Source organism: Anarhichas minor, unplaced genomic scaffold, assembly GCF_050575085.1.
Source record: "Anarhichas minor isolate MPS153535 unplaced genomic scaffold, ASM5057508v1 ptg000020l, whole genome shotgun sequence".
Lineage (NCBI taxonomy): Eukaryota > Metazoa > Chordata > Actinopteri > Perciformes > Anarhichadidae > Anarhichas > Anarhichas minor.
The window spans coordinates 593,365-606,786 of record NW_027466466.1 but is presented as its reverse complement, the minus strand read 5'-3'; the positions used below and the strand labels follow the sequence as shown (position 1 = coordinate 606,786).

At 45.1% G+C, this 13,422-nt stretch overlaps 1 protein-coding gene across 2 annotated transcripts in view; it reads left to right on the top strand.

Moving 5' to 3' along the window:
• The first annotated feature begins 269 nt into the window (after window positions 1-269).
• flna (filamin A, alpha (actin binding protein 280)) overlaps window positions 270-13,422 on the top strand; it is a 41,302-nt gene continuing 28,149 nt past the window's right edge. For both annotated transcript variants that reach the window (XM_076095544.1, XM_076095543.1), the window contains exons 1-2: window positions 270-729; window positions 11,908-12,159. In XM_076095544.1, the coding sequence (XP_075951659.1) occupies window positions 360-729; window positions 11,908-12,159 (622 nt within the window). In that variant the 5' untranslated portion in view covers window positions 270-359. The remainder of the gene's footprint in view (window positions 730-11,907; window positions 12,160-13,422) is intronic.

The following is a 13,422-nucleotide window of genomic DNA, read 5'->3' as shown; positions in this document are numbered from 1 at the left end:
CATCTTTGAAGTTTCAGTTGGACAGTCTCTTCTTAAAGTGGGAGTGCTGGACATGAAAAAGTGTCTCATTTTGTTGGAGCTGGCTCTTACGCGAGCATGTCACGTGCACCTTCAGTTCCGTCCAACATGACTCCCTTTTCTGCTCTCCGGTGCCATAACCGCCTACTTTTCTTTGTAAAATCTCTGTCTCCGGGCTATAAGTCAGTCTCACTGAGTCCACTCCTCTCTTCTCTTTTGCTTTCCTCTCAGACAGACGAGCGACGAAGTGAGGGAGAGAAGGAGGGAGCGGCCACGCAGAGTCGAGCAGACTCCACCCAGAGAGAACGCCAGCGAACCAAGAGACAGCCGAGACCATAAAAATGAGTGGTTCACACCCCCGGCTCCACCAGAGCGCCGCGCCCGCTCCCAACGCTCTCGCCACGGACAAGGACGCAGAAATGCCCGCCACGGAGAAGGACCTGGCCGAGGATGCGCCGTGGAAGAAGATCCAGCAGAACACCTTCACCCGCTGGTGTAACGAGCACCTGAAATGCGTCAACAAGAGGCTCGGCAACTTGCAGACGGACCTCGGCGATGGGCTGCGGCTCATCGGGCTCCTGGAGGTCCTGTCCCAGAAGAAGATGTTCAGAAAGTACAACCAGAGGCCCACCTTTCGCCAGATGCAGCTGGAGAACGTGTCGGTGGCCCTGGAGTTCCTGGACAAGGAGAACATTAAGCTGGTGTCCATAGGTGAGTGAGCGACGTCTGCACACAGCGTGTGATGAATGAGTGCCTTTTTGGTTTGTAACGCAGCTCCACCTTCATCCAGGTGGTCCCCTCTCTGATTGTGCATACCAGTTAGGTTTTCTTGAAGAAATGAGCTTGAGTGGTGCTAAGCGGCAGCCAAGATTGGAGTACAATGTCAAATAGGTGGTGATAATGGAGAGAAAAGTGCACGTATGCATGCATGCAGGGTCGAATAAAGTTGAGCATGTTGCTGCCCAGTAAAAACAAACAAAAAAAAAAACAGTCGGCTTGTAAAGAAAGAGAGGTGAAAACACACTGGAGTCCACCGTTGTCTCTGAACAAGTGTTAAATAAGCCTAGAGGAGAGTCGCCGGTGTCTGGGACAGTACTGAGTGTGTTTTCAGGCGTTTCCCTGGAGTCCAGGGGCGTAGTGCTTTTGTCTCCGGCTGTCCACATTTGAGGTGGGTTGTTTTTGGGAGGAGGGGGTCTGACTGTGCAGAGGGGGGCCCCGGGCTCTCTGTGTTCCCCTGCCGCCTGAGCAGAGCAGAGCTGGGCCGGTCCGAGCCAAACTTTGTGGGCCGGGATGTAACTCGGGCCTAGTGGGATAGTAGAGCTGATCCTGCACACACACACACACACACACACACACACACACAGGGCTATTGTTTGTGCTCATGTCGTGCAGCGGGCTGTGGCTGGGTCTCCACAGCATTAGAGGTTGTGTCTCACGCTCGGGGACACTGGGTTTAATGGGCTTTGCCTGCATGTAGCCTCATACCTGCTCACAACACGGGGGATTTTACAGCTACTGCAAGTAAATTCAAGTATTTTGTTTTTCTGCTGAGCTGTAATACAAAACAAGGAGAACATGGCCTTCCTGTGTTCATCTCTGCCCCATACAGAATAGATCACCTCACTGCAGTGAATGAGTGGCTCTCAAAAGGGTGCTTTAATAGATTGGGTCCCAAATCTTAGCTGTTAATTTGATTCATAGTTGAGATTTGCATAGAGTGGAGATGTTCCGATACCTTTTTTCCTTCCCGATACCGAATCCGAAACCTGAACTTGTCAGATCGGCACTGTTCGTGTTGCACATGCAGCTCTCAGCAGAGATGGGAAAGAAGCGAGGCGGCTCACTCGTTAGCTACTTCCATCATCGATTTCAGAAGCGGCCATGGTTTTGTTTTCCGGAGCTGATGATGGAGGTAGCTAAGTAGTGAGCCATCTCTCTTCTTTCTCCTCTCTGTCGACAGTTGCACATGCTGTTGTTTCTGTGTAGCGTAAATGAGCTGATGAATGAAGTGGTAACGTGATATCCGATCAGTGCATAGACTCACATACTCGCTACACCCGATCCAGTAATTTAGACTGTATAGGAGGCCTTTTTGATACTGGTATCGGAGCAACTCTACATCAGAGTGCCTAACCCGATCAGATGTTTTACCCTGTCCACACCTGGAGTAAAGACAGACAACAGGCTTCTCTCTGAGACAACACCTTTATCAACAGAGAGTCTGTGGTTGGAAGGAAAGGAAGAGGTTTGTGACCGAGTCTGTGTGAGTCAGACATGAGTGAGTCCCTGTCATCCCTCGCTGGGGAAATGTCTGGCTCACTTCACGGTTTCCACCGCACATGTTGCTGCTTCCTTCTACAGCCAACAGGTGAGGCGATGGCACTGTTCTTACCTCATGTCAAATACAATAGCACCCCAAACTTCATTAGCGGACAGGGAGAGGTGGAGCTGCTGAGGATGGATCACCTCATGGCTGGAGGGTGGTAGTAAGGTAGTATTCAGGGCATTGTACTATTGTAAGCCATCCTACTCAGCACCGTCTGTCTGTGTCTCCAGCTGACTCACCCTCATCCTAACTGCTCCTGTTGAGTCATTTAATCTGAAGATGAGAGAGCAGCCCGCTCTCCTCTTTTACTTCCTCCTTTCATAGCAGAAAGTGGGCACACCCAGCCAGCAACCCTTACCACAAATTACAAAACTGCCATCACTGCTCAGCATTGATGCACGGGGTCCCTCCCTCTTTCTTCGGTCTGAAGCTCTCGCTGTCTCTCTCTTTTCTTTCAGCAGTTCACTTTAAACCTTTCTGCCCTTTCTGGATCTTGATGTCCACACCCCTTTCATTTCTCCTTTGCTTGATACGCAACAGTACCCAGTTTTACACTGTCATCAGTTACTTTAGACATGCCAGTCATTTTCTCCATCCAAAAGGCCACAGTGGTGGAGTGTGGAACTGGACTAGGGGTGCAAAGAACAATCCTAAATAAATAATGGGTTAGTCATTTATACTATAAAATGTCAAAAATTCCCAGAGCCTGAGGTGACATCTTCAAACAATCCCAAACCCAAAGCTTACAATTATGTAGAACAGTTTAGACAAGCTGAAACAAGCAAATGTTTTTGTACTTGATAATAAAAGACTAACTGTCGGTACGGTGAAAATGTGAAGCTGGCTGCAGTAGCTGGTTAGCTTAGCATAAAGACAAGAAAATGGTGAGAGGGACATCTAGGATGGATCTGCCCTAAAGAAAAATAAATCACCAAGAACACTCTAGAGCTCACTAATTACCTTCTTGTATCTTGTTTGTTTAATCCATATAGAAACCCAAGTGTATAAACAACAAGTTGTGGTTTTATGGACAGTTATGTACCAGGTTGCATGTGGAAGTTACTGCGCCTGACCAAAAGATGGTCCACATACCCTCAGTAAAACAACAACTTATGCTTTTTACACTTTACCTTTTTCTTGGCTATATGCTAAGCTCATGCAGACATAAGAGAGGTATCATTCTCCTGGTCTAACTCTCTGAAAGAAAGCAAATAAACTAGTTTCCCAAAGTGACAAACTACTTATCGATTAACAAACTGCCCTAAACTGGACTACTAAACTACTGTAACAGGATTTCTACTTAACCCTACACTTGCCAAACTCTTGTTAATTATTGTATGTGGTCTGCTCATAGACTGTATATAAGAAGTGATCGTAGTCACCGGGACGTCACCCATTTGTTTGTGGACTTTAGTTCTGAAGCCTCAGGTTCGCCATGTTGGCCGTCGCCATCTTGTTTTTTGCAACCAGAAGTGACACAAGAGGGTGGAGCTAAGTACAACCAAATCCTGAAAGACACATTTAGGCGACCAAAAGGTTACAATTAACCTTCATGTACTGAAACCACACTGAAAGGGTTAAAGTTATGAGAGGAAAACATGGACAACTCCCAGACCAGACAACGCCGTGGAAGCGACCTGTCAATCACAAGGTAGTCCCGCCCTAAAGCAATTGAAGAATTGAAGAAGACTTGAAACTAGAGATTGAGACCATAAACTCATGTCTCCAATGTTTACTGAGGGAATACATCAAGAGAGAAATAGTCATTTTCTCATAGACTTCTATACAACCAGAGGAGTCGCCCCCTGATGGACATTAGAGAGAATGCAGGTTTTAAGGCACTTCAGCTCTGGCTTCACTTTTCAGAAAAGGAGGCTGCTGTCTGCGTCACCAGCTTCAATCACAGTTACCCCACGTCTTAGCATCACTGAGATGAGGGATATTATTACTTGAAATGGATCCACAGTTGTTATCATGTTGGGTCTTTCAGCAGGCTGTGAAGACAGTTACTAAACTCGGCTCTACCCTGAGCATAGACTCTCCTCTCTGTCCCAGCACAAACTTGAGCTCCGTGTTCACTGTAATGAGGTTTCAACACACAAAAGGTAATCTTTCTCTGCTGTTTTGACAAAAGCCCACATGATCTGGCACCGGCAGCAGACTCATGATTACTGATAAATCCAGGGCAGAACTCTCTTGTAGTCGGCCAGGAACGCGGTTAAAGAGCCATAACTGTGGTGGAGATGGGAGAGTGACTGACGGTAGCACTGGTCAAACAGGCTGAGGCTCTCCATCATGTCTCATAATGTCACAATAAACTCTGCATGTGATTTGCATGCGTCTGTATATTTAATTTGTTGTGATAATTAGAAGGTTTATCTTTAAATCAGGAGTTCAAAGAGGATGCACGTCTTGTGCTTGTCAGCTTATGTTCATATTCCAATGCTCATCACACCCATGTTTGGACCAATCATTTCACCTGGCATAAATCTGTTTATGGTGGAGCTTTAGCTTTAGCACACACTAGTTTATGTATTGTGTTTTTATTAATATAATAAATCATACTAATTTGTTCATTCCCCTTCACTAAACTACTCCTTATCTCTACCTGACTGAGCTTGTGTGGAGTTCGTCGAAACAGTACGAATGGCAGCGATTGTGCCAAACTCTTCCTGTCATACATCCACACAGGAGGGATGTGAAATAAACAGAGCTGTGGTGTAACTTTGTACCTGGCGGTTCTTTGCCTGGGAGCAGAGACATGCAGGTTGAGACAGACCTCTGTGTGGCAACGACCAGGCTGTCTCCTCCTGTTATATTACTGAAAGAATGAGATAAACAAGCTTACAGAAGAAGTTATCCTCGGGGGCTAAGAATGTGTAACTTCATAGAGATGAGATAATATAATCTTTCTCTTACAGTTGAAAAATGGAATTCCTAAGCAATAAAACGCATCCTTGACATATCTATTTCAGTACAGTACTGAATGGTTTTGATGCTAAATTCTCACCTGCTGTTTTCTGGCTCATGTTAGCCAACTTTTAGGTATTGCTGTGTAACTGCCACAGTTGAGTCAGTGGAAGTGTCTTACAGTTGCATTCTTTCTACTGGCCTTCAAGGGGCGACTCCTCTGGTTGCAAAAAGAAGTCTGTCCACAACTTTACTGTTTTAGCTCTTATCGGTTTAAGCTAAAATTATTTTTCTCAGGAGTTGGTGGAGACCAAAACGGAGTTAAAAGGAGAGTGGCTATTGGACTTATATTCATCAAGTCACTAGAAACCAAATTGATGCTGATGTTGCTTCGCGTATGTGTAAATAAGCCACTGTTTGCTAACAAGTTCGCCATATAACTTTGTTAGGTGATGATATGACAACAATGTGTTTACAGCCTGTTTCTACTGCCCCTAGGTGGCCAAAACATCAATGCAGGTTTGACCTAGATCCCTGAGTAATTGACCCCTCGCTAAGTCCCGCCCTTCAAACGCAAACTGGCCAATCACAGCGTAGCTTCGGCCAGCTTTGACCAGGGTCCGACTGACGGAGCAGCAGCAGGGGGCGGGGCTTAGCCAAGGGTCCATTACAGCAAGAATGCTAAAGCAACCCCCAAGAGTGCTACAATTGCATCGTCAGTCATCATCAGATAATGATTGTAACTGTATAGACCCATTGGGGGAATCTAAACGGTCTGTATACTGGGAGCCTGCTTGTGTTCGGGATGTCATACAACATCAAATGTAATCAAACATTTCAAAAACGAAATAAAAGTGACGGTGGGGCAAAAGGGCAGAGAGGAATGTAGGCTCGAGAGGGAGATAACGGAGAGTTTAGCCACTCGGTTGGGTCAAAACGGATCACTTCCTGCCAGCTCATTATCATTAGCATAACTTCCTGTCTGCACAGGCGAAAGGGAACTGGTCAAGTGGATACTGGGGATTAGCAGAGTGCGCATTCCCATTCAGTACAGTGCTATTCAGGCTATTGCATTACATCAGAGTTGGAAACATGCCCCCACACCCCATGCCTCCTGTTCAGACTGAACAAGCACACATAAAGCAACATATTCTTTAACTCAGTCACAAATATTGCGATTGTTCGGTTAGATATTTCAATAAATTGGCCCCTTGCATATAAACCGTAATGCCACAGCATGTCTTGTAATGTAAAACATAATTTTTTTTATGAAATCAAATCAAGAAACAAGCACTGGATGATGGCAGTTGTTTGTGCTTTGTGTCCTGTCGATTATGTTACAAGGTTTTACAGAAACACGTCTGGTGGGGATCTACTTTTCCAGGTCTGAATCCTTTTTGCAAGGCCGAGAACTATCAATTACTCGGGAACCCAAACTCTGCTCTTCTGGTTCATCGCAGTTCTCTCAGAGGTTTCCAGGAAACAAACAGTTGATCAACGCCGCCTGGTATTTGTTAACCCCCCCTTAGTTTGTTCGTCATTTTATGTGATGCCCGTGTCCTCCTCTCACCTCCTCGGCCCCTGTCTTAGCCTGTCCCTTTACTTGCCGCTCCCACTTTTCCTCATGTTTTTCATATTTCTTTCTTTCCCTATCCCTTCAACATTTTTCTAATTTTTCGTCCATCCTCAGTGGGTGCTATTGTCAGTGCGGGCTTTTAAAAATGTCCCACACAGCACTTTTCCGTACCTTTTTTTTTTTTTCTCCTCTTTTCTTTCTCGACCCTCCCTCCCCCTCTCCCTGTGCTGTTCTCCCTCCGTCTGTAACCAGAGCCCAGGGAATGGGAGGGCTGCCAGAATCCAGTTTGCTTCTGCCCTTTTAAGGCTAAAAAACCAGGAGGAACTTTTTCCAGCGGAGGGAGTGGAGAGAAGGAAGAGAGGGAGGGAGGGAGGGAGGCGGACTGGACGGAGTAGAAAGGAAGAGGAGGAAGTGTAGTACCTCCAGTGTGGCTTGTTGCATGGAGTTAGAGAAGGGAGGAGGGAAAGAAGAGAGAGCTCCAGGTCAATGATTTTCAGCTTTTGGAAGTTTGAGGCTACAAGCTGAATTCATGTCACAGTTGTGGAGCAAATGTTTCTGCTTCTTTGTGGGTTTTGCTGAAGTTTCATGTAGTTCATCCCCATTTTGTATGATAATACATGATAAAACATAACACTGAGTTTGTTTGTGTATGTGTGATAAGGACAGTGTGGAATGTGTGACATTTCCTCAGAGACTGTCGGACCAGGGTTTGGTCACTCCAACCACTCCCTCTTTTCCGTGCGTGTGTGTGTGTTTGTGTGTGTGTGTGGCCACCATTGTACTTTTAGGGTCAGTGATAATGTTGAGTGTATAATGTCTTAGGGACAGTGATAATGTTGAGTGTATAATGTCTTAGGGACAGTGATAATGTTGAGTGTATAATGTCTTAGGGACAGTGATAATGTTGAGTGTATAATGTCTTAGGGACAGTGATAATGTTGAGTGTATAATGTCTTAGGGACAGTGATAATGTTGAGTGTATAATGTCTTAGGGACAGTGATAATGTTGAGTGTATAATGTCTTAGGGACAGTGATAATGTTGAGTGTATAATGTCTTAGGGACAGTGATAATGTTGAGTGTATAATGTCTTAGGGACAGTGATAATGTTGAGTGTATAATGTCTTAGGGACAGTGATAATGTTGAGTGTATAATGTCTTAGGGACAGTGATAATGTTGAGTGTATAATGTCTTAGGGACAGTGATAATGTTGAGTGTATAATGTCTTAGGGACAGTGATAATGTTGAGTGTATAATGTCTTGGGGACAGTGATAATGTTGAGTGTATAATGTCTTAGGGACAGTGATAATGTTGAGTGTATAATGTCTTAGGGACAGTGATAATGTTGAGTGTATAATGTCTTAGGGACAGTGATAATGTTAAGTGTATAATGTCTTAGGGACAGTGATAATGTTGAGTGTATAATGTCTTAGGGACAGTGATAATGTTGAGTGTATAATGTCTTAGGGACAGTGATAATGTTGAGTGTATAATGTCTTAGGGACAGTGATAATGTTGAGTGTATAATGTCTTAGGGACAGTGATAATAACGAGTCGGCTAAATCAAAATGAATTCCCTCCCAGTTTAATCCAAGACTTTACAGAATGTAATTTATTCTAATTACAGAACTGAAAATGTACAAACTTTAGTAAATGTGTGCGAGGAGAGTCTACATGTGAATTGGGGAAAACATTCAATCAATATATATCACCATGTCAGTATTTTTCTGTGTTCTCAAACGTTATGTTTAAATATGCAATTAAGGGATTATCTAATGGTAACTTTTTGTGACTTAAGGAGAAAACCGCAGATGCAAATAGACAAAGTAGTAAAATAAACTCAATGTGTATTTTGGATGTTTTCTCTCCACTAGTCTGAAAGAAGACATGTGAAGTAAGCAAAGTAGCCAAAAAATCTCAAAATTGACCAGTGCATGAAAAACAATGTTTTTTGTCTCCCCTCATACTTACTGTTTTTAGTCATCACAATATATTTTTAGGAAACTTTTCAGGAGACAGTTACACATTTCTATCAGAATATAAAGCCCAATATCGACACTTAAATTGAAAATATTGCCACTTGAAAATCCAGTAATGATGTACCAACCAATAGCATTTTTTTTATTGATTGCATAACATGAAAAAAAAAAACTTTTGCTAATGATCCCCTAAATTTTCCTCTTTATTTTTAATTGTTTACAGAAATGTGACCAAGACAGTACTGACTGTGATGTTTTACAAACAAATACTTACAAACTAATGTTTCCAAATGACTTCAAACGTATTTTTTGATTTGTTGTTACCCGGTCGACATATACATGGATACTATCTTCAATAATCTAATATATTAGTCTAGTTCTAGAATACATACAAGTCACACAAGCATGGTCATGTGTTGGTGGGTAGATTATATAAATATGAGGACACCATGAGCGATGGACAGGGAAGGGACAGACTCCCGGTCCAACTGTCTCACAGACTCCCGGTCCATCTAGACCTGCTGTGCTGTTTGGTCCTTTACAACATCTCAGGACTAATGTGAACCAGATGTGGCAGTGCAGCCTGAATATTGTGCAGAACCTTTCCTCTTGCTCTCTGAGCTTTCTCCTCCCTCTCCCTCCCTGAGATGCTGGGATCAGGTCAGGCTGTGGGTCAGGGGTTGCGATGATGTCATAGCGATGCCACATAAGGGGGGGTGGTAACGAGCCAAAAAGATGAGTCATGGGAGTTTTAGGGGGTAGATGGAGCATCAACCACAGACATGCATACTCCATACGGTAGCCTGGGTTGACTCTGCCCCTCTATGTCTGGGGGGGTTATGAGTCAGCAGAGGGGGAGTCTGATCTGCAGCAGTCTGTGTCCGTATATGGGCTCCATCAGGCTCGGTGCGCTGTGGTCTGACGGGAATGCTGGCAGATTCCTTGCGTGTTTAGTGGCTTTGTGTGTGCGAGAGGCTGGAATCAAAGAGCAGCACACAGACACACACGATGAGAAGTGATATCCTAACGGCACTCGTCTGCTGATGTCCTGCACTGGTCAGCTTTGTTACAGCCAGAAAAGTGAGGCCACGAGTGTGTCGGTGCTCATCACCTGCTGCTGTCACAGCACATTGTAGGATACAATGCTTCGGCCCTGAAAAAGAAAACGCGGGACGGCAGTTTTTCAATATTTTTTTTAAATCAATTTTATATAAAGAAATTCTTATTTAATTAACACTTAAAATACTCATTAGTTAAACACAGTGTGCTGTTGTTGTGGTCCTGCTGTAGTGGGATTGTGCTGTGGGGGCTGATGGGTGCTATGTGACACACCTCTGCTTCAGCTGACTTACATTCCTTCTGCGAGTGCCAACCTGTGGTACATGTGCACACCCCCCTCAGGAAAATGTATGATATTGGGCTACATAAATACAATTGTCTTGGCTACAGCTTTCTCTGTCTTCAGGCAACCCTTCTATCTCTTCTTCTCTCTGTCTGTCTGTCTGTCTCTCTTTTACACTCTCCTACGTCTCGGCTCGCCTCTTCTTCTCTCTATCATTCCTGAGCGGATTGAGTTGGCACTCAGTTGCTAGAACGATCCAGCTCTGCTCAAAGTTCCCATGGCGACGGGGGTGTTTTTTCCACTGGGAACAGCTGACATGTCGTGTATCGTAGGGCTGGCAGCTGGTGAGCCCATCTCTCTGTTGGAACATGACTTCAGACGAGCAGCACGCTGAGGTGGACTGGTTTGTAGCTCTGCATGTAGGCAAAGGAACTCTCATCAGCTTTTATTCATGTCTTAACAGCCTTTGTTTCCAGACCCCCCCCCCCCCCCCCCTCCCCCATTCATCACGACCCCCATTCATCCCAACCCTGTCCTCTTTCTGCAGTCCTGGGACAAACGGCTCTCAGACCCTCCCACTGCAGGCCTTAAATATTCAGCCCCCCAACTGTAGCCCTCATGCAAAACATCCAAGAAAAATACCCTCCGGAGAGGAGCTTTTATTGTTGTTGGAGTTGAGCTGCTGCTACCAACAATTATTCCAGTCTAGACGGCAATAACTAAACAAATGAAATTGAGGTCCAAAGTTGTTTGTTATGTAGTCTTTCAGCGTCATTCTCTTCTGTTTTTCATGCTTTCTGCAGCCCTCATCAGAGTAGCATCTGAACTCACAGAGCCAGCTGGACACAGCTGCTGTCAGGAGTGAGATTCACACATTTACAAACCTAGAGCTTTAACTTTTGAGATTCCCCGCAGAAAGCCCGGCGTACGACCTTCGTAGCCATCAGCACCTCATCGGCCTCAAGTCCTTACAAGAAGCAGAACGTTCCCTCCTTCACTGTGTTCTTATCACCATCAGCTCAAACACTGTGCTCCACCCCTTCCTCAATGATGGACCTCAGCAATCAAGTGTGTGTGTGGTTCTCCCCCCTCGTGTCCAGGCTAGCTTCTGGTTGCATCACTTTCTCCTGTGTGCTCGGTCTGAACACAGACAAATGCCATGACTGTTGGAGCAACCAAACGCATTGCTCCATGTGCCGTTTGAGTCATTCTGCTGCAACATGGACGAGTTTAAATCTATAGTGAATTATCCACATTAAACACACAACAGTCAGTTGTATTCAGTTGAGTAGTATTCAAATGAAAATCATTTAAAAGCTTTATTCGAGCGGTGTCAGTGCTGGGGGGGGGTTGAAGTTACCAGACCATGCTCCAGGATCTCTAGGAATGCATCCCACTCCTCCCTGTAGATGTAGCCATACGTTAGATGTCAGATAACAAACACTCAGATCATTACTTCTGAAGCTCGAGGCTGAAGCAGAGAAGCAAAGATCAGACTCTGGTCAGCCGTTTCTCGTGCAGTATCTTCCATTTTGTAGGAGCGCTGCATCTTTAAATCATCTCTGGAAATGTTCAAATCCCCTCCAGCCTTCGATGCACCAGCCTCCGTTCTTTTTATCGGACTGAAGCTTTTCTAAATAACATGGTCTGTTTGTCTACTCTGTGTGTATGATTGTTTTAAGTGGTTATAGCAAGGTAAAGAGGTGTCAACATGACTTCACATCTGTCCCCCCTCTCTCTTCCTCTGGACTCCAGACTCTAAAGCCATCGTGGATGGGAACCTGAAGCTGATCCTGGGTCTGATCTGGACCTTGATCCTGCACTACTCCATCTCCATGCCCATGTGGGATGAGGATGAGGAGGCGGAGGAAGGCAGACAGAAGACGCCCAAGCAGAGGCTGCTGGGCTGGATCCAGAACAAACTGCCTGAGCTTCCCATCACCAACTTCCACAGGGACTGGCAGACCGGCCGGGCCCTGGGGGCCCTGGTCGACAGCTGTGCTCCAGGTGAGTGTGTGTGGGAACATCTCTGTATTCCTGTGTCCTGGGACATGTTATGTGTCGTCATGGGTCGGTGGAGGTGAATGACGAGAGAGAGAGTGTGTGTACATGTGTGTGTGTGTGCGTGCATGTGGACAGGAAAGGGTCTGATGACCACCAGCCAAGTATGAAGTGCTATAAGCTCTTTCTCTAGAGCAACCTTTTTCATATGAATGTGAACGTCATATCAACGTCAAGGTCAACATAACGTTTTTAATTGTGACATCACATCGAAATTTAAATCTCCAACAGTCTGTCATTTTATTCCATCCATACAGGGTGACATTCTTCTCCTATAATCAAGATGCTGGAGTTCTATATGAGAGCACATCTGAGTTGAAATCATTAACCCTTCCACCAATCTTGTTCACCAGCAATAAACTTCACAAATTCTGCAGAGTAGGGGGGGGGTCAATCAAACTACTGTAAATAACCGGCTGTGCAACCGCCTATGGCTGTTAAAGAGGTCATGTGTCATGCAGATGTGTGGGCACTTCAGCACTCCCACAGATCTACGGCTGCCTTCCTCTGCACCTGAGACGCCATGATATTTGACTTCCTCAGTTGCTCGGGGGGGGGGGGGGTATAGGTGAAGGAAAGGATGTTTGGCATACCTGTGGATCACTCACAGCCCTGAGCCAGAGATAAGAGTCAGCATTAGTTCCCTGCAGCAGAAGATTTCCAGCAATGTCCAAAAACAACAAACCCTCGGATTCAGTTATGAACAAGTAGAATAAAAAAAAAACGCAGCTGACACACTTTGCCAGGATGTGAGGTTGTCATAATGACAGAACATCATAACACCCAATGTGTAGATTCAAGGGCAGACATCTTGAAGAGCCACAGACCCAGATGTGTGACCTTGCACCAAATAATCACTGCTGCCTGTTCACCTTCAAATAAAGATTAGACGTGCTTCGCATTCTCGCTGTATCTGCTGGGTGGCGTCAAGTCTGCGACATGTCGGCTGTAACACAAGAAGCTCTCAGTTTCTCTGTGTAGAGACGTTCACGTCCCCCAATCCAACAGAAATACTGCTTCATCGCTTTATAACGAAGGCACTTCACTTCCTGACCCACGGGTCAAGTGTTACAACTCAGTTCCTGGTGCGCCCTCTAATGCATCGTGTGTGTGCGTGCGATACAGAATGTTATCTTACTGTACATATACCAGTGTTTATTGTGTTTAACTAAACGGCTTTAAATACAATAGATAGAACTGCCTGTCCTG